The sequence below is a fragment of the Zootermopsis nevadensis genome, unplaced genomic scaffold, assembly GCF_977971745.1.
Source record: "Zootermopsis nevadensis isolate Lab colony 2312 unplaced genomic scaffold, Znev_1.0 Znev_ptg000028l, whole genome shotgun sequence".
Taxonomy (NCBI): domain Eukaryota; kingdom Metazoa; phylum Arthropoda; class Insecta; order Blattodea; family Termopsidae; genus Zootermopsis; species Zootermopsis nevadensis.
In genome coordinates this window covers 4,360,246-4,383,107 of record NW_028259160.1, presented here as the reverse complement: position 1 = coordinate 4,383,107, position 22,862 = coordinate 4,360,246, and the positions used below count along the sequence as shown (strand labels likewise).

Here is a 22,862-nt window from a genome sequence, read left to right as displayed (position 1 = left end):
AGATGGAAACATAATGTAGGATGGACCTTAGAAGAGTAGGTTGTGAAGATTGGAGTTGGATGAATTTGGCTCAGGATTGTATCTGATGATGGTCTTTGGTATTAACAGTGTTGAACTTTCAAATTCTATTACTAGAGTATTAATTTATGTCAGTAAAGAAATGTTGGTTTGGATTTTACTACATTAAGAAGACATCTGTCCAGTCGGATCAAATTAGCTACAATGGCAACTGAAATAGTTCTGAATGAAAATTAAATTATTTGACCATACCATGTGGGAATAGGGGATTTAGATCTCTGTTCTACAGGGTTGCCAACTAGAATGTAACTGCAGAGTTAATAGTTTAGCGGTATGCTAGTGTGATGGATGGCCAGCTGATAAGAATTGATTGTTGGATACCAGTTGTAATTTTGCATCATTGCTTGTTTTAGTACATGGTTAAAGGATTTGATGGAATGCTGAAAATTCTGCAAAGTTAAGTGAGTTATGGAATAAATAATTATGATTATATCACGTGTATCCACTGCAGTACACAAATATGGTTATGATGAGAGCCAGCTTTTATTTTACTTTTGTCTTAACCTAAGCAGTTTCCTGCACTTAGCATTAATTATATTGTTTTATTTTCAGAACCCACGAGTCTGTTTTATTTGAACTGATGTCTGAGTAGTACTAAGTTACCATCTTTATTCCAGGAGTGTGTCATTTGCTGGGATGGCAGCAAGAAACAAGTACACTTTCTGCAGAAGTGGGGCAACAGTTTTTCAGGAATGGACAAATATCAGATTTTCAGAAGCAGCCAAGTGAAGGTTCATCACATATTGAAGGATATCAGTGTCCAAACTGTTTCAAGAATTATAGAATGAAAGGGACACTTATAAGGCACATTAGATTTGAATGTGGCAAAGATCCACAGTTTCAATGTCCATACTGTCCACAGCAAACCAAACACAAGAGTAACATGCTTAGACATATTAGAAGACATCATGAGCCGAAGGTCTAAGACATTACTGCATTCTTATAGCTGTGTAAAACATTGTTAAATATTTGTTCTGCAGTTGATTGGTTGAGTTGTTAACACTCATTTGGGAGAAAGAAAACAATGTCTTAAATGTATATTCATGTGTTTCTGTGAAACTTGTGCAATTTGTTTTGTTTATAAGATTAATAAGATAATAAGTAGGTCAGAGTCAATGAATAAATTTTGTTTTCAAGAGGTGTTCCCATGTTTTTACATGGCCTGCTGTCTAATAGTCATTTTAAGGAATGATCACTAGCCAGTCAACCAACACTTGTGCTATCGCTGTTATGATAGCAGTGTGTTTTTGGTCACTGCTTTTCTTTAACCTTACATCTTAGGTCTTCCCATCCAAATTTGGTATTTCATTCATTTAGACAAACATGACTGGAGTTTTCTTTTTCAGTCCACGAGGTTCCCTTCATTTGTCACATGAAGTTCATTAAAATGGATAATGGGAAGGTTATGTATTCTCTTCTTATGTCCATCTATCTTAGATACTTGATTGGTTTTTTTATTAAACTTTGAATTTTGTGTCTTCACTAAAATTTTTATGGTAGATGTAAATTTGACTTGTGTCCTAACATACTGCTAAACTGTTAACCCTGGAGTTGTGATCTGGTTGGCAGCCCCTTCATACAGGGGTTTAAATCCTTTATTACCATGCAATAAAGGTTGAATCCATATAGTTAAAACTCACATTTTATGTGAATGTTTGGATGGTAATGGTAATTGGACTTTATATTAATCCTTTTAATATTCTGTCAATTGATTTTTATTACCTTTTGGGAATGTACAAAATGATCTAAAGTTGCAACACTTTTATGTTGGGGATGTATGGCTTAAGGCTTCCAGAAGTGTAATTTAAGACTTTGAACTTTTAATATCTTTAAATTGCTGAGTACTTTTGTGCCATTATTTTAAATTGACTTGTATAATACCTTTGAAACTTTAAAATATATTAATATATTTGTTGTGAAGAATGGATCCTTGCCACCTTAGCAGAACATGACGCTCTTATACTGAAGTCACAAATGTCAAATTCTGGACTAGGTTAATTCACATCATGAGACTTGGGCATTTGAAACCCATATGGCTTGCATATCCAGTTCTCTGTATGCATTAGCATTTTATAGTGTTTATAGGATTGCACTATGTGCTGATAGAAATAATAAGAAATACGTTTTATACTAATCATTTTCATATTTTTATTGTTTGGAAACATTCACAACCAAAATGTCCTCCCCTCCAGATAGACTGCATCTGAAAGGGAAAAAGGGATCACTCTTACATATTAATGGGAAAGTAAATTATTTTAACCATAGATGTTTCACTATTTCAGATCTTGCATCTGTATCATGGGCTGTCCGAAGACCATTTAATACTTCTACTAGAAGAATGTTGGGATCCAATAACTCAGAACCTGGAGTATGCAACTATTCCAATAAAGGATTCCATTGTACAAAGTGTTTTAAAATTTATCGCCATCGTACTAATCTCTTAAGGCACCTTCGACTGGAATGTGGAAAAGAGCCCAATTTCCAGTGCCAATATTGTCAGCATCGTTCAAAACGGAAGAGCAATTTAATGCTGCATATAAGAAATTTACATAAAAATTATGCAAAGTAATTGAACCTTTAATTTTTCATAATTGCTTATGCCACTATTACAAGGATTGTGATAAATGATGTTAAGAGCAGATAGAACATTCATTGTTACATAAATCTCTCCTAATTCCATTAAGACTATAACTCCAGACTTTTTGCCCTATTATTTCATCAATATGATATTTAAATTTAAGGACAATAACTTGGAAACTGGAGCAATTATCTGTTAGGAACATTACCTTGAGTATTGATTGATCAATTCAGGCATCAAATATCTAGCTGACTGTACCACATGTCACTGGGGAGGCAGAAAGAGAAAAATGGTGTTTGGGTTCAAAGGTCATAAATGAAAATTTGGGAGTGTTTTAGATGATTAGGCCCTGAGAATTTTAATTAATGAAAGAAATGCCTTGTTTCCAATTCTTTGATTGTAACTTATTTCTTTCAGTGTATTTTTGCAGTCTTGTAGCTATCAGACTAGAATAAACTATTATTTTTGTAGTGTAAATATAAATTTTCCTAATCTGAGATAAATAACAAATTAAAACTACCAGGAACTAGAACATGAATGACTGTTTAAATTAATTTGTTGTACAGTGTTACAGGTTTAAGTGAATACTGTATTCCTATTGGATTATGATTACAGGACGTAGAACTGCTGTGAGGTGTATGGGACATCTGCCTTGGGAGAAAATGCTAGTGGCTTTGTAGTTTACCAATACTAGTTCCACTATCAATAACTAATTGCCATTACAACTCAAAGGTTCAAGCTAACCTAACCTAACCTGTTGCCAGTCATAATTCTGAGCCATTTTTACTGACTTCCCATCCTCACCACCTTTTACCTAAGGTCCATCATAATGCTAACCTCTGCCTGCTTTTAAGTGTTTCAAGAAGTTTACTTCCAAAATTCTTTATGCTTTTTATGTCTCATTGTCCTTGCTATGAGTCCAGCCCATTGCAACCTGCTAGATTTCACCATTCTTATATTTGGTGGTATGGTCTCATATTCATCGGTATATGTTTGAGAGGGAGCATTGGGTTAAAATTTTAGTATTATAAAAAACTGAGAAATTTTGTATTAAAATCCTGAGATTCCATTTACTTTTGGTGGTGTATAGTTTTGATTTAGAGTTATATGTGTAGGGCAATGTTGCCAGTGTGTCATCTCTGTTCTTCAAGGGGAAGCCTATTGGTACTTCAATTGGTATTATTTTTATGATTCATTGATGAATGAAATAAATTGTAAGTCTATACACAAGTATTTATATACATCAGGACGGAGAGAAAAACTGATTTTACAAAATGAGTGCTTATTGAAATACAGAAGAACAGTGTTGAATGTTTTCTTGTTAATTAAGTAAGAATGTTGTTTTGAATAATAAAGTGAATGCCATCTTTCTTATGTTGTTAAAAATATAATGCTTTGATGTGTTTTTCTATTTGTGTTAGTATGGACGTTTCCTATCAGTAGTATTCATTCACTTTTCTTATTTATGTACATTGTAGTTATAATTAATATAGATGTTCTTTCTGTGAATATATGCCAGTTATTGTAGTATTATTTTCTTTTCTGTACCTGAATGAATAAAATGATAACATGCTAAAATGTTAACAACTCTTATTGAAAGCTAATCTTGTTTAAATTACAGGAATTGATTGTGATAAGTTAAGGAAGAAGTAATTGTAGTGAATGCTTGTGGAGGTAATAACAACATAGGAACTTTCTGACTTGTTTTTCTTAAAAACAGCTTTCTTCGTCATGGCAAAATATTGTTATTTCTTAATGGCCATTGTACGAGGCGCGTCCTCAATGTAAGTTTCCCTGGGGCCGTTTACAGAAACAAAACACAATTTCATGGAAATATTTATTGCAACAGATACAGCAAGTGTCCAGCTATTTTTCAACATATTCGCCACCGGAATTGAGACATTTGTCATACCGTGGGACCAACTTTTGAATACCTGTGTCGTAGAAGTCTGCCGCCTGGGATTGGAACCACTGTATGACATCCATCTCCGCCTCTCTGTCATTCTCAAAACGCTGACGCTGACCGGACTGGAATTTCTTGAGGTGTAGGAAAAGATGAAAATCACTACAATCGAGGTCCGGGCTGTGGGGTGAATGATTAAACACCTCCCAGCTGAACTCCTGCAGGAGACTTGCTGTCCGTCGAGCCGTGTGAAGCCTAGCGTTATCACTGACCGCACTTCACAGTCGGCGGGATCTGGAATAAGAACCTCCAACTTCAACACCTGCAACGATGCTACTGTGAGAACGCGGGAAGTACCGTTAGTGCATGCGCCTTGCTACGTCATTGCTCTATCACGTACGCACAGTCGCTTCGCGCAATATAAGGTTTGCTAGCTGTGGGACGAGTGGGAAACTTAGTTTGAGGACGCTCCTCGTACTTTGATATCATCTTTTACCATCTTTTATCCTACTTTCATTCTTGTAAGGTAGAATAAGTAAGATGAAATTTAGATATTGCAGTAGATGAAGTAATGTAACCTAACTGGTAACCCATGTAGCCCCGTGGTATGGGTGTTTAAATTCACTATTCCCATATGATGAAGGTTTAACTATATTAAAGATAGTTCTGTTTCCATGGCTTCAGATGAGCATATTTGCATAATAGACACTTTCTGTAGTAAGTAAATGTGTTATTAAAAGATAATTGCCCTTTGTTGCAGATGAATATGAGCTGGATCCATGGCATTTCCTTTCTGTTGAAGAGTCCATGCCCCTGAACACAAATATATCTGAGCCACTTCAGAAGAAAATTGAAAATGTAGTTTCAAGTCAGTGGAAACTTGCCGATGCACTTCAAATGTCATCTTCAGTTCATCACAAAAAGCCACAATTTCTCTTTTCAAATACTATGACTAGTGATAGCAGTATTTTAAGCAGAAATGTACGTGAATATTCTGGAAGTGTGAAAGGAGAATCACCACATTTTTCTCACTTGAATCAGCAGCAGCCGTCACAACCACAGGAAAAATTTTCTTGTCCGTTGGGATGTGGGAAGGTGTATAGTCAGAATAAGAACTTGCAGTATCACATGAAGTATGAATGTGGAAAGGAACCTAGGTTCCAATGTCCTTATTGTCCCCACCGAACAAAGCGCAAGAATAATCTTATGCTGCACATTTCTTCACAACATTCTGACTTTCATGATCAGCCTTTTACATTATAATTTTGACATAAATTATAGAACGGCTTTATGTATTTCACAAGGCTTTAATTTTTGTTGGTCATAATCATACTACTTGGGATTACAAATTAATGTTATGGCACCTGTAATTTAAAAGATTCTGGTATAATTACTGAATAGTATAAATGAGATATTAGGTTTGAATTCGTAAATTGTTGCTCTTCAATATATTACTCAATTGTGATAAAATCCATCCAATGGCGCTACAGTCCAAGTTCAGGCCTTGGCCTTCTCCCATGTGGGAAGTTTTTTTTTCTGTGATCTGTGCATTTATGAGTAGTGACTGACAAGCCCACTGCCTCTGCATAATTTCTACTCAGTCCTGATTTGTCTGCTAGAGCCATCTAGTAGAGAATCAGGAGAGACTTTGGGCGAGAAATGGCCGCTGAATTTTGTTTATGAAACATCTCGTTCATGCTCGTAAGGTTCTTTTATATGCTGTACAACATGGGACCACCGGCTTTACTTCCCCTCGGAAGGAAGTTCTGCTATGGATTTTTATCACCCTTAAAAATCCATCTAGTTCAGCTGGGTTTGAACCCGCAAACCTTGGGTCCAGTGGCTAGCACGCTAACCACTAGTCCACTGAGGGCAATCATTTGTGATAAAAGCAGAGCTTAAACACTAGTATTGCCCACACAGTGTGTAGTGTAGAGTTTGGATGGAAAGGCAGTAACTACTGAACTCTGATATTGAAATTATGTGCTTAAATAACACATTTACATTACTTGTAGGCAAATGGGTGAGTCACAAAGGGGAACTTACAAGTGCAGGTAAATTATTGAGATTGACGGATTTATTTCTTGGTTCTAATGGAGTCATTAAGTAACAAGGTTTTAATCCAAGAAAAATGTATCAAATTCACTAGAATTATGCAGTAGGAAACATACTAACCATTAAAGACTTTAAACATAACTCTAAAATTGGAATTTAAAGTGCTTGTATACATACCTGAAAATGTTTTTAAAAGGACATAATTATAGTTGGAGTTAAAGTTTGATAAACTGAGAGATTATAATGTGTGTATGTTGTATATTAAAAATATATTTATGTGTTTAAGTGCTTAAACGTGTTGACAGTGAGAATCATTGAGTTTATGTTTTCAAAACTGAAACTAGCCTTTTTCAGTCTCATTCTGCTTGATATACTTGTTAGACACTTTCTGATGTAGCACAGTTGCAGCAACTATCCCTGAAGTGTAAGACTGTAGTACTATATGGAAGAATAGCATAGGCATCTTTATGAAAAACTTGAGTTGTAACACATTATGAATAGGTGATGTAGAATTTTTATAAGTTGAGGCAGTCAGAAAATACTTTATTGAAGCATGTTATGTGCAATATGAGTATAAAGAAATAAAATGCTTGTGATGTATTAGAATTTTAGAGTAATATTGTGATTAATTGCAACATAATATAAATGTATACAATTTATGATGTTATATTAAATTAATTATGTCCTAATTATTATTCAAGTAGCTACTATTACTGAACTTTTTGTTGTGTGTATTGTAATCCCTCATTTGAGATTGCAGTATAGTTTTATAAATATGGTTCAAAATGTAAGATTTGAGGTTTACACAGCGGTGTGTCTGAAGATTGCTGTCTTCTGGGTTGTTGTGCCTTGTAGTGTGGTAGATGTCCACCAGCATTTCAGAGGTCATGCTGCCGATAAATGAGCTCATTCATCGGCCTGATGACGGAGGCAGCATGACCTCGGAAACGTTGGTGGACATCTACCACACTACACGGCGCAACAACCCAGAAGACAGCAATCTTCATGGTTCAAAATGTTTCAAAACAACTTTTCTTTGCTGAATGTATAAATTGAGTTGAACCACAATCCAAAATAAAGTAAACAACTGTGTTGCATGCCATTTTATATGTAATATACTGTGTTTTATGTAAACTGATGTAAAGGAAAAATAAAAATCTGTCTCTTTCGACCCACAGATTATGGTAGGAGGAAAAAAATGTGTCTTGTTCTTTGGAAAATGTGGAACAAATTTTATGGTGCTTGTCAGCTACTTCCATTAACTGGTACTTAACCCTTTGCTACTCTATTTAAAAGCACTATATAATGACATACTGCTTAATTTGAGTGTTCTCTATACAGTGTTTTGTACTTTTATTTGAACAAGATGCATTTAATTTTATTGTGGTTTGCAGCTTGTCATGGATATAGAGACCCACTTACCATTGTACTCAGTGAACATGTTCAGTGTATCAGCATTTATAGTGAGTTTTTTAGACAGTACAGCTGTGACGCAAACTTATATTATGGGTTGGTTGACCTGCCATGATGGGAGAAGCATTGGAGTTTTCCTATCTGAGATCATGCTCAGTAAGACCCCACTATACTGTACAGTATTTTATTGATGTTATATTTAATATTGTAACTTAAAGTAAATTAATTCAATGGAGGAGGAGCTTTTGGAGAACTTGATTGTTGCTCAGCTGCTTAAGAAACTCCCTCTCTGACTTATGTGGAATCTAAAGGTTTATTTCAATGTTCATAAGAACTCATCACTGGACACTACCATGAGGCTGTTGGTCGAGTCAGCATCCTCACATCCTGTTTCTTTAAATTTAATTTTAATATTACTTTCTTATCTTTGTCTAAGTCATTCATGTGGTTTTGTCCCATGAAGTTTCCTGCCTGAAGTTTTCTATGCATCTGTCATCTCCAATATGTTACATCTACATCCTGAGATTATTCAGTGGGAGGAGATAAGATTTTATAGTTAGCATTGTGTGCCTACTTATTCTTCTTAATGTTCTTGAAAAATTTATTTGTGAGAGTTAGGGGTATTTAGAATTCAGACTTTCCAAAGAACACACGTGGAAACCCTTCGTGATATGGTATAGGTACACCTTTCCATTCTCTTTACCCAGCCATCCTCTCTGGTGGATCTGAAAAGGTTGCTTTCTTGTTCCTCAGTCCTTGTGGTCTGGACTGGGGTCTGTTTTCTTATACACTTCCTAGGGCTCTGATTGGCCAGTCTTTTTGTGTGCCCTGAACAAATTCTATACCTAACCATATGTAAACCATCAAAAACCTAACCCTTCTCATTTAAATCCATAAGATGGAGGCAGCATATTTCTCCAGAATGTTGGAAACATAGCACAGTAATCATGAAGACTACAATCTAAAATGCTGTTCTTAAATTACCCATAGTTCAAGATACATTACATTTGTTGAAATGTCACTGAATATGCTGTATAAACTTACACTTTACAGAAATTTGTGTCTGTGAAGTGTATCCCACAGATGTCTTGGGTCAGTATGGGAATATAATGAGTAGCACTTCTGCTTTATATTCATTAGGTTACTGTTGTGAAACTTGGCTGTGAGACCAACTATCCTGACAGGAAGTTTTGTTATTGTAGTAGTTCTAGTGCCTCTAGGAATTTGCTATTATAGTACTGCAGTACTGCGTTCTTCCACATATTTATGAGTTTGTTATTAATTCAGTGAAATTATACCATTTGTTATTAAAGGCTACAAAACCTCTTCATTTCATAGCATCACCAAATGGAGTAGCATATAATAATAATGATACAGAAATCTTTCATGACCTTTCTGAAACAAATATATTTCCCAAAATGTATGATGTATCAGTAACTAAAAGTCAGGTCTTCTTAACCTCATGCTAAGAATGTTCTCATTATCAACAAAATTTTTTACATTTCCAAACATGTTTTCCATTGGTTTTTATTCTGGTAAGTTCTCTGTATAGTACGCGACTGTAATCTGGAGACTTGAAAGGAATGCAGGAAGTCCGAAGCGTTAAAGGCAGACGCTGTCCTTCCTCCTTCCTCCTTCACCCCACTTCCTCACCCTGCAAGTCTCAAGATTACAGTCTTACACTGTATAACTGTTTATTTTTGTCTCTGTTTTTATTGTTAACATTGATTTGTCAACCTGTAACTAACCAGTTAAGTATTTGGCTTGTTACAGGTGAAGGTAGAAGATGGCAAGACCAACTCTCATTTTTAGACACAAAAGACCTGTCTTCAAGAATGTCTGGGTCTCTTCATGGCAATATTGCAAGGTCACAAGGATCACTAGAAATTAATTTTGAACATTTTGATTCTGAAACTGGATTTGTGTTGTCTTCAGAGAGTGTGTCTGATGCGTGGAACTACTCCAGTACCAGGATTCTAGGTTCATTCCCTTGTGTTTCATGTGGTCGTCAGTACCGCAGACGAAAGGCTCTTATGGCACATGTCAAATATGAATGTGGTAAGGCACCCCAATTTCAGTGTCCTTACTGTTCTAATAGATTTACTCAAAACAGTAGCCTAAGGGCACATTTGAGAAGAAAACATCCGTCATTTTGGCATCAGTGATAAGTGGTATGTGGGAAAATCTGAATGTGTTGCTAACATATATATGTTGTATTTTAACATTTCATTCTCCTTAAGTTTAATTGTTAGAAATTGCCATATCAGTTAATGTGATTATTAATATGAAGTTAAGTAGGATCTGAGGTTTTCATGGTGGTGAGTCCAAAGATGGTTGTCTTCTGGGTTGTAGCACCATATAGTCTAGTAGGAGTGTACCAACATTTAAAGGGTCCCTTCTGCCTCCATCATCATCAGGGTGTTTTCCCTGATGATGGAGGCAACAAGGACATCTGAAATGTTAGTAAACTTCTACCAGACTACATTGCACTACAACCCAGAAGACAGCCATCTTCTAATATGAAGGTAGTCGTTGAACCACTAGATATACAAAGATCATGAGTTTGGGAACATTTTAAAATATTTTTTGCCTTTTCATTAAAATTCTGTTGTTTCAAAGGACAGAAACACAGTCTTAGCTTCAGCACACTGTAGAGCTTTTTATTATACCTCAAAATGAAAATATGTCAGTATAAATGTAACCAGTAATGTGAAGATAGGAATAGCAATTTCCAAAATGTTATTTGTATTAAATATACCTCGGGCAATGGATAATGTACAACAATTCTCTCAACTTTGTTTCATATCTGTTGTGGAATTCACATTGAAGTCTCATAATAATTGTATCGTCACTTTGGTGAAGAGTGAAAATAAAGTTGTCTGTGATTGACATAGTGCAGTGATAATAGGGTTAGTGAGGGTGACTTTTGTTTTATAAATACTTAATATTTTGTGTAGAATTTCAGAAATTATTATTTGTGGTACAAAAGATGATAGAGTTGCGTCATATTGTGAAAATATGTATTTAATTAATTAATCTTGTCCGTCTAATCACAATTTAAAATTTAAAATTAAGATAGTTAAAATACCATGTGATGCTCCTTATCGAAACATTCGATTTACATTTGGAACATCACTTTATCACTTTTTTTTAACCCTGCCATTTCTATTTTTTCTCCCATGCCAACAACCATGTAATGAGATTTTTCAACTATTTTATTTAAAAAAAAACAATGTGTGCCACTGAAAGGAAGGTTTTGTCAATAGTACTGACATACCACCATGATGTTGACAGTATGTTTTATCAGTCCTATGGAAAGGATTAATAATCAGCCCACTGTCTTGTTTACAAAACTGTTACTTTAAATATTGCTATTGTGAATAAATTACTGTACACTGTATAACCACTTTTTATTTTACATGTTAATAAAACTCAGTCAAAATAAGATTTTGCAACATTTTGTAATATTTTATGTTTGTTAATTTAGCATTCCTGTCAAGAGTGAATCTGATTTCAACTATTTGACAATAGCCTCTACTTATGGATCAGCTCTGGGTAGCTATCTTGGCTGATTTGTTTCCACTTTTTTTTTCTTGAAGCATTTTTGTTGTGCAAGATGTAATATTTTACACATTCTGTAGAACATACACAGTGCGGCAACTGGAACACGGGACTGATGCTGGAAAACAATTATGGTTCCATGTATGAGCAATCTGAGCATTGTTTATTCAAAGTAGCTTTCTCCTGCATCTACACACTGAAGGTCATCATACATTGCCGTCATTTGAGAACGTAGTGTGAGCTGAAGTAGATGTCTTTCTTGTGTGTGTGTTGTGAAGCAAGAATGGAGCAAAGAGCGAACATCAAATTTTGTGTTCGGCTGGGCAAAAGTGCCACGGAAACATTTCTAATAATGGAGCAAGTGTACGGAGATAATTGTGTGTCTCGTACACGTGTTTCTGAGTGGCATAACCGTTTCTGCCATGGAAGGGAATCATTGGAAGACGATGAATATCCTGGCCCAGCAAAAACGATTTGAACGCCAGAGTTGATTGAAAAGGTGCGGGAAATAATCACCAACAAACGATGTGCAACGCTTCGAATGATTTCAGAAGATCTGTGTGTTAATAAGGAAACCATTCAACAAATAATAACCCAGGATTTGAAAAAAAAAGTAAGGTCTGTGTACGGTTTGTTCCACATTCATTAACAGACGATCAAACACAGCTCATGAGTTGAAGACTGCAGGGAACTCATTGATGCCACTGAAAACAAACCCAATTTCCTGAATTTGATCATTACGGGTGATGAGACGTGGTGTTTCCAGTACGACCCCGAAACAAAGCTACAAATTGCGGAGTAGAAGTCAGCAAACTCTCCCCAAGTCAAGAAAGTTTGCCAAGAAAGATCAAAAATCAAAACAATGATAATCATTTTCTACGACAGCGAAGGAATTGTGCACAAAGAATTCATACCCAGTGACGAGACAGTTACTGCTGCCTACTATCTGGACATTTTGAAACGTTTGCTTCAGAGAATCCGTCGTGAACGGTCTCAGTATCGAGAAGATGGCAGTTGGTTTCTGTTGCAAGACAAAGCGCCAAGCCATAAGGCTCTCATTGTTAGGGAGTTTTTGGTCACCTAAAAAGTCTGTGTATTGTCGCATCCACCGTATTCACCAGACTTAGCACCGTGTGACTTCTTTTTGTTTCCAAAACTCAAAGGCTGTTATTTTGATGACGTGGACACCATTCCAAAGGGCTGTAAGGAGAGTACTGAAGAGAAATCCAGACACGGCCATCTGTCAATCCTCCCAGTTGCTTCATGGTCGTTATGTGCAGCGTGTAGGTGCAGGAGGAAGCTACTTTGAATATACAATGCTCAGATTGCTCATACATGGAACCATAATTTTTTTCCAGCATCAGTCCCGTTTTCCAGTTGCCGCACTGTGTATATGATAAGGTTTTGAATCATTATTTCATCTACAAGTCTACATGGCATTACAATCCAGAAGATCAACATTGACATCATGTTATCTATTACATCCATTTAATGTTCCATTAAAAATGCATATGTTCTTAGCATTAGTAAGATTTTAACCTTAAACTGCTTGGCTATACCATGTGTTAACAAGCAGTTCTATAGGGCTATATGCAGACTGAATGAGAAGACATACGTTATATAAAGACCTTGAAAAAGTCGTATATGGTAGTTGCCTATTAAAATATCTATGTAAATGCCGCATTATGGTGCAGAATTGTGATGCAAATAATAGAAAAATAATAAAATGCATATCTGTTTAAAAGTTTAATTTCTACCACTGCCATCTGCTGTTTAAAGAATCCATGTTGTACAAAGTTATATGATTGCAATTTGAAGTTTTGACAGTGATGAAAAGGTGGATTATGGTCTCCTGGGTTGTGGCACTCTGTGGTCTTGTAGTTAGTTACCAGTGTTCTGGATGAACATATCCATGTTAAGAGGAGATGGATTACTCTGAAACACTTGTATCCATGTACAAGACTACACAACATCATAACCCAGAAGACCAAAATCTACAAGAGTATTATTTTGCCATTTAAATGAGGATGTAAGATAAACCGCAAACTTTCTCAATCTAGATAGTCGATTTTGGACCAAGACTAAAGTAGGAGACTTTCTACGAACAAAGCAGAAATGCTGTCATCTGTGCTGCATTAAAGTTGTGGTTAGTTAAGTGTTCATTTCACCAGAGGAATTTGCCAGTTGGTGTAAAAGGTGTGTTGAGAAGGGAAGAAGAAAGATTTTTTACTCTCCAGTTTGAAGGCATATATTTATTTATTTATATATTATAACTTTTATTTATGCATATAGTTGTAATGCTATATAGTTTGAACTACTGAAAGCGTAGTTAAACCATAAATAAATAAATATCCATAAAAAACCATTTCCAAAATTCCTATACTACCTTATGAGGAAAAGAATTAGATTTTGGAAAGTTGCAAGCTTGTAGTAATAGATATTTAGGAAACTTAATAAGCAGTTGTGAAATCTGTGCAAAATTTAGAAATTATTTGACCAAGAATTATCTTTCTGAATACTTTATACCATGAATGCAATATGAAGTTTTAGGTTACACATGTAAGGTTATTTCTATGTAAAGATGGTGTTTGTGGGACAGACAATACAGAAAACTTTTGATAAGGTTTACATTATGTTTATTCTTGTTCCAGGCATCAGTAATTCATGGTCAGTTCTAGAGACATTAGTTGGAAATGTTTCTATACCTTGGGTGGACATAACAGAAGGAAGTACATCTGGAAGTACAGGTCCTTTCAAATGTATGCAGTGTGGTCGCCAGTATAGATGGAAGAAAACACTAGTAGCCCACCTGAGACGTGAATGTGGCATGGAACCTCAGTTTAAGTGCCCATACTGTCCAATGCAAACAAAGCAGAATAGTAACTTAAAGAGTCACATACGAAATAAACACCCTGATGCAGCCATACTGAGAAAGACTGAAAAAGGGGTGAATTTGTTTTAAGCGTATGAGTTTTAACTGGTAACTTTATACTTCTAGGACTTTGAATATACAGTTTTCAATTTATCTGTAGTTAACATATTGTAATCTGTTACGTTGAAGTTGCTGGTAAATTATAGCAGCAGCAGAAGATTGTTTTACATCTAAACTATTAAAAACAGTAATTTCATTAAACTGAGTATTTTATCCTGTATTCTGTAATAAATAAATTGCTGTTATTTGCTTATTCTAGGAGATTAGAAGACAGAAGATTCTGAAAGCTGAATGCATTTATGGCTCAATGGCAGCCAGTTGATAATAAACTAATTCTAGACTATCAGAGTTTCTGGTGATTTATTCTTTTTCTCAGCACTAATAGTGACCATTAGTGCTGAAATGCCAGTAGAAACTTGATTGTCTGGACCTTCTCATTGGCCTGAATATAGAAGTTTCTCTGTATTTATGTTTGTTTTATTGAAAGAATACAGTTGTGCAAAAGTTCAATGCCCAAATGTTGAAACATAAAGCATACTATGTTGTGTGATCACTGGAAGTGTTTGTTGTAGTGCATGGCCCCTGAAGTAATATCTAACTTGCATAAGATACTGTTTGCATGTATGCCAAATGTGCTAAAACCTGTATTTGTTCAATGGGCCTCTCAGATAGAAGTAGAATGAAGTTTATTGATGTTTTATTGCATTAAGTAACTCCACTGAACTGAGTGCTTCTTGTATGAGCTGGTGGTAGTTTAGTTTGCCAAGAAAGTCCCTGCCATTTATTGAATCTATTTTCATTTTCACAGGAGCTCACCACTGGACCCTAACCATTTAAATATATTTTAATTGTGGTAATTGTTTTATCTCTGTATTTGTTCAGTCTGTGGTAAGGGAAATATTTGAATATTATGTAGATGTTGAGGGACCTCTATTATTTCTGTACTAAATCTGTCTGCAGCCTTATGTTATTGACACCGTCTGACTAAGCATTTTCTAATTGTAACACTCATCTTATATCCCAGAGGTTCCTGATGGTAATTTTAGTCATATTTTCAGCTATCCTGGCTGACATTTTTTTAGTTTTGTGTCTCTTCGGGTGAATGACAGGATAGTACCTTGAAGTATGCTTCCTTCTATACATACCATTATTGTCTTTTCACCCCATCATATCCATATCTGCACCTCATGAGTGAAGCTCATTGTTAGTAGACAAATGGTTGGTAACTTCAGATTTTAGTTTCTCATTTTGGTGAAAGTGTTGATGGTTGGTCATCTGGGTTGTAATACTGTGTGGACTTATATGTACATACCAGTGTTCAGAGAAACATACTGTTTGAATCTTCAGCTCTGAAGATGGATTCCACACAATGTTACAACCCAGAAGTCCAATATCTGTTTAATAATGAGGATTGTTATCTTCTGGGTTGTGTCACTGTGTAGTCTTGTAGGTAGTTACCAACATTTTGGAGGAATGTATTGCTTTCATCTTTACTTCTGCCTTGAAGATGGAGGTGATATGTTCCTCCAAAATGTTGCTGACCGTCTACAATACTGCATGGTGACAACCCAACAGACAACAAAATATTTTTATTACTGTGAAAACTTGAAATCCCGGATGGTTTAAAATGTTGCTTTGTGTAGGTTGAAACAACACGACACCGAACTGAATTCTGTTTCCAAGTGGTTAGCACTACCACTTCAAATGTGGAAGGTCTCAGGTTCAAATCGTGGCCCGGAAACTAACCTTAGATTTTGTATATTTCCTCAGTACTTCCAGGCAATTGGTGAGAAAGTACTACAAATTAGACCACAACTGCTTCCTTCCATATCCTTTAGAGTCATCATTCATTAATCATATTTTTATTCTATAGTGCTTCATCACAGCTACTGAGTTGTTAAATGAACTGTAAATAGAATATTAACTTTAACTTCTATAGACATGAGGTAGAAAGTTGTCCCATTCTATAAATATCTGTCTTTATTGGGACTGTGTTGGGAGGTAGTTTATGGGCCATAAAGTGGCATTGTGTAATTCAAGTTGAAGATGTACTGAATTACTTCAAAATATATGTGGTTGACCTTCCTTGATATAACTGTAGAAGTGTCAGTACTGGTCTTTTCATTGCATTTGTGGATGTCTGAGGTCTCTGTTTCCATTGTGTTGTTATTTATAAAGCATTCTTGTGATACTGGGGCACTTTTGTTTCCCCAAAATTTTGCAGCTATCTTACTTGATATTCTTGTATAATGTTAAATTTCCAATTTATTTCACTGTACTTACAATCAGGCAGTTGGTCAGTATAACAATTAATATGCAATAACAGTATTGTATACAATATTATCTTTATAGAAATAGTTGGAAGTGAATGCAACTGTGTGTGAGTGTTTGAGTACATGCTAGGGCTAATACTACACTGTCTGCATAACTAGAGTATCTACTCCAGTTAGCATTGAAACAAATATGTTAATAACACTGAATTTGTTTATTATTTTATGTTTTTACTCTACCTTGGAAAAACCAGATTGTTAAATTCACTAACAAAATAAATAAATGGTATTAATATTAACCCTTTAATTTTAATAAAAATTGTGTTTTTGAATGTTATCTTTGATGAAAAATCAGATTAGAATGAATAGAAGAAAAGTGTTTTATTCAATTAGAAACCTTTTTAGTGTTAACTGGCATCATTTATTTATTTTGTTAGTAATGCTTACATTTTTCCATAAATAATATGCTGTTGACTTATAGCACCATTAACTCTGTAAGTTTTTAAAATTTGTTATTTGCTTTCAGGTTTTAGTATTACAATTTATGTAAGGAGAGATGTTTCATATGTGAAGTTAATGCAGCAATTTGAAGTTAGTTTTCTTATTAACAAAGAGCTCTTAATGTTGCAGATGTTTGGAGCAGCATTCTTTCAACTGACAAGTTTTCCTCACCAGGATTTGGTGGTTTTACTGCAGATGTCTCACATGGAAAAGCCAAAACATCACATGACAATTCAGAAAATATACAAATATCAGAAAACACCCATGAAAATGCACTTGATTCTAGCTCAAATAGCCATGATCAATGCAGCCAGCCCATTTTGACTGGAACTCCGTTAAAACTTGACATGAAGAGACCGGTAAATGTCCTGAGAGATTTTACCAAGAACATCACCAGAACGTCAAGCATTAATACTCATCCTCAACAATTATTAGGAACACCAGATCATGAAGTGGACATTGCGAAGTCATCATTAATTCAGAAGACACCTCCTGAGCCTTGTTCACAAGGAAGAGGAATACATCAGTTTTCTTCCTCAGAAGGCCCTGGCATATTCTCATGTAAAACATGTGGTAAAGTATATCGATGGAAGAGGACACTGCTGTATCATGTTCGTTTTGAATGTGGTAAGGAACCAATGTTTCAATGTCCTTACTGTCCCCTTCGGTCTAAACGGAAGGGCAACATTTCGGCACATATTAAATATCTCCATCGGAAACCTTAGTGATGATTATTTTGTAAATCAACCGAAATTGAGGAATACATGTGTTATTCCCTAGTGTGAATAAAGTTTCTGTGTCTGACATTATAGTATTACTACTTCATCAATAAATCCACTGTTCATAATGCAGCTTTGTACTGATTAGCATTTCTGCTTCATGTTCAGGAAGTTTCAAGTATGAGTGCATACTGACTGAAAACTTTTGTGATTTTTGTCGTGACAAATGCAAAAATAAAATTTCACATGCAATAGGTCACTATCACTACTTTAAACTTGCTTTCTAGCAGATCATTCATAATCCTGCTATTGAGTTCTAATTGATGGCATTGACATCACATCATTAAATGAACCAAAATGAATTTCACCATACAGTATATCATCTAGTGATATATATTGAAAATATAAGCATTGTAAGCATTTGTGATTTTCAGCAACATGAATGTTTTCAGCAGCATTTGCTTGTAATTCTTGCCTATTCTGCGGTGAATCTTAGTCAGTAACTAAGAATGATGAATACTGGGAGGAGGGAGGTTTGTGAATCTGATATCGAAAGATTGATCATGTATTTCACTAATTTTAATATTTGATTTTATTAAACAGAATTGTTGAGCTGGCCCATTATGTGGACTTGTTTGTGATTGTAGGATTAATTTAGTAGCATTTTAAATAATTTTCCATGCTATTTCAATAAACAGGCACCATTTATAACCTTGTGTCCTGCAAGTCAGTGATAATTGTGAATAAGGCTTACAGTCTGGAAAAGATTGAGAACCTGTGCTTTAGATAATTGTAGTGGTAGTAGTAGTAGTAGTAGTAGTAGTAGCAGCAGCAGCAGTATCAGTATAAATATTAGTAAATAGTAATATAACAACATAAGGAATAATACAAATGAATAATATCTATAAGCCATTGTCTTCCAGAACAATTTTTCTCTCATTTGTAAAGAAATAATGTTTAGAATTTATAAAAATGTATTTAAGTAAGATGTTTTAACACTAGTCATACTTGTGTGTGTATGTATGTATGTATGTTGGGACTTTGTACATGCTGAAGAGAGGAGACAAATGTATGTGTTCTGTTTGAGTTCTGTTTATATTGATAATGTGCATGGTGTGTAAGTATTATTGTTCTGGAACTCAAGCTATATATAATTTGAAAGTGCATTGTTACATTGAGATGGTTAGTTTTCATACATCCTTTTTTATTCCAGTTTCTTTACATGACTTTTATGTACCTGTCTTTTCCCCTGCTATTTATTCCTTTCTCCTTTCTAGGATAATTTGCTTTTCAAGTTTACGTTTACTTTCTCTCTAAATTTGATGTCAGACAGGGATAAGGAAAAATCAATTTTCAGATGTCCAAGTTGACATTCAGTGCAGCTATATTTACACATAACATGAGAAAAAAGGTGTAGGTCTACTACAGTTGAGGATCCACATTTTGAAAATGTGTTCTTTGCAATTTTGTACCACTGGCCTTGCAGGTGTATGTCTGTTATTGCAAAGGAAACAGTACTGTAGCCACCACACTGCAGGGTCAGAAATATATATACAGGGTGAGCCAGAAGTATGTTTACAAACTTCGTGTGCATGTTCCAGGATCAAAAATAAGGAAAAGTGTTCCTATGAACATGGGGTTGCAAATGTTTCATTTTGGAAATAATAGCCAAAATAATTTTCGATGTATGCCTTTATTGCCAAGTATACGGACAGGGATGTTTCTTTATAACAGACGCTCAACAGTTGTTCCTCTATTCTCCACACATGCACGAGCACGACGTACACAAGACTGATGAATTCGTTCGTACACACCAGGGTTTCCTCGAATCATCTGGCATGTATTCTGCACATGTTCCCATGGGTCGTTATCATTGTTTATGGGTGTTGCATAAACGACAGACTTCAAGTGACTCCACAGATAAAAGTCCAATGGAGTCAGGTCCGATGACCTCAGTGGCCATGCTACTGGGCCACCATGCCCAATCCATCGCTGAGGGTACTGTTCATTGAGATGATATCTGACATGATAGGAGAAGAGTGCTGGGGCTCTGTTGTGCTTAAACCACATGTCTTCTTGTATTCAGTGGTACATCTTCAAGGAGACGTGGCAAGTGTCTTCTTAAGAATCACCGATATGAAGGTCCTCTTAGATGCGATGGAAGCATGTGTGGACCAATAAGCATGTCACCAACAATTCCTGCCCAAATGTTAATTGAATATCTTTGCTGGAAGCTGGATTCACTTTGATATAAAGTCAATTCAATGAAACTTATTTTTGGCTATTATTTCGAAAATTAAACATTTGCAACCCCATGTTCACAGGAACAATTTTTCTTATTTTTTATCCTGTAACACGCACACGAAGTTTGTAAACATACTTCTGACCCACCCGATATATTGTTATTTGTTAAATATTCATCCCATAGAAAAAGTTTTAAATTAAATGTTTAGATGACATTGTTCGTGTGTTTTGTTATTATTAAACGTATGGTGTGGTGTGTTTTTGTAATTGTAAAATTGTTGAAGTTTGGTTTCATGTTCAAGTAAAGTATGTGTTTTGTTGTACCATTATGGATCAAAATTAAACTGTTTATTTTTGTCTTCTGGAAGGTCTTCACAAAGACCACAGCCCACATTGTTGTTGCCATGAGAAGTTCATATCTCATAAAAAAATTAATTCATCAAACCTTTTATGGAGTACATTCCCCAGTACCAAATTTGACTGAAATACGAGGTGCGTCCACAAAGTAGGTTTCCCACTCGTCCCACAGCTAGCAAACCTTATATTGCGCGAAGCGACTGTGCGTACGTGATAGAGCAATGACGTAGCATGGCGCATGCACTAACGGTACTTCCCGCGTTCTCACAGTAGCATCGTTGCAGCTGTTGAAGATGGAGGTTCTTATTCCAGATCCCGCCGACTGTGAAGTGCGGTTAGTGATAACGCTAGGCCGCACACGGCTCGACGGACAGCAAGTCTCCTGCAGGAGTTCAGCTGGGAGGTGTTTAATCATCCACCCTACAGCCCGGACCTCGCTCCCAGTGATTTCCATCTTTTCCTACACCTCAAGAAATTCCTGTCCGGTCAGCGTCAGCGTTTTGAGAACGACAGAGAGGCGGAGATGGTTGTCACACAGTGGTTCCAATTCCAGGCGGCAGACTTCTACGACACAGGTATTCAAAAGTTGGTCCCACGGTATGACAAATGTCTCAATTCCGGTGGCGAATATGTTGAAAAATAGCTGGACACTTGATGTATCTGTTGCAATAAATATTTACATGAAATTGTGTTTTGTTTCTGTTAACGGCCCCAGGGAAACTTACTTTGTGGACGAGCCTCGTAGCTTCACTTGTTTTGGATGACCAGTACTACTGGACACAGCATCCCAATATTATTCATTCACATTGTGCTGCTTTAAAGTCTGTGTGGTTTGATGAGAGTAACCTTTTTTGTGAGTAACATGTTTTAGTATGGTTTTCAAAAGTAATTGTTGAAATTGTTAATTTAAAATTTTTATAATTGAGAATTATCTGGTGTTTGTCAATACTGTTATTTATCTGGACTCTTCCTCTGCCATGTAGGGATTTACTTTTTCAGTATTCTGTTAGACTTTAATGCTGCTTAATATTACTTTACTACACTTCTTAATCACCATTTCCTGTTTGAGCATTGATTTTAATTTGAAATGTGTAATGATTATGAATGCAATTTATCTCAAATAAATAATTTTACAATGAAGTCTTTGGCTATTAATCATCTGCATTATAATTTATATAGTTACAGAAGATTTTATGATGTGTTGTGTCATCCTAAGAATAGGAAATGATGTCTAATGATGGAGCTGCATGGCTAGAATATCCATTGAAACATTAATGTTGTTGATAAGTAATTTCTGCTAGGTGTGGAAGTTTTCTCGATGTTACCACATTGAGGTTGGGTGGGGGTTATTTACCATGTGGTAAAATGGTCAGAGCATGAAGCTGACCACTCACCTCCCTTGAGCACTGAAGTCGAGAATGTTTGTCTTCACTTCTTCTATATGCCTTCATGGCAAATTTTTATTTTCTGTATGATTTATCTTATGAGGACGTGGTTAGATCCTATTTTTTGTTTCCATATTTTCACACTGATTGGGTTTCTAAATGCATAGTAGGTATGTACAAATGCCCACAAGTTTCAAGTTTTTTTCTTGATAATTGTAGATATTGTCTGATTTAGTATAAATTAAAATGTTAGGAATGGATGAAGACCTAACTGATACTTTAATCTTAATTCTGATATTTAATTTAATAAATAACAAAATTAATTATCATTAAGTGAATCCTCAGACATAGGCAATTTATTTCTTAGTTGTGTAACATGATTTCATTGTATTTTATGTTGATTGTTCCAGAAGTCAATGAATTGTGGTTTGGTCATGAATATTCATTTTATTCATCTAGGAACAAGTCAAAAGTGAAGTTCCATGATGCGGCTATGACAACAAGAAATCTGATGAACCAAGTAGAAGAGTTTGGATTTTTGAATAAAGAGGAGATTAAAGTAAGTCATTAATAGCACACTGTAATTTTGTATGCATATAATACTCTTTAGACAAGTTTTGATTTACATAAATATGTGTATACATATTTGAAAATTTAATACATTCACTGGTTAGTGTTTTTGCTTCTTGTAACTGTGATACAAAAACTGTAAATACCTGTAATGTAAATTAAGGATGCATATATTAAAATAATTTTATGCCATTTGTTTAAAGCTATATTACTTTTGTTTTATTTTCTCATTGACAGATTTCTCAAAATATAAACCAAGGAACTGTGTCTTCACCATTGAGAAGTTGTGGTAATTC

At 35.3% G+C, this 22,862-nt stretch overlaps 1 protein-coding gene across 21 annotated transcripts in view; it reads left to right on the top strand.

The window, feature by feature from the left end:
- LOC110827600 (uncharacterized) overlaps positions 1-22,862 on the top strand; it is a 264,274-nt gene that overhangs the window by 131,377 nt on the left and 110,035 nt on the right. Inside the window, exon 5 of one of the 21 annotated variants that reach the window (XM_087356855.1) lies at positions 17,421-21,751. The exons of 19 other annotated variants lie outside the window; for them this stretch is intronic. In XM_087356855.1, coding sequence (XP_087212981.1) covers positions 17,421-18,016 — 596 coding nt within the window. In that variant the 3' untranslated portion in view covers positions 18,017-21,751. Of the gene's footprint in view, positions 1-5,319; positions 7,808-17,420; positions 21,752-22,862 lie in introns of those variants that run through there. One more of the 21 variants, XM_022059369.2, reaches the window with a different exon arrangement.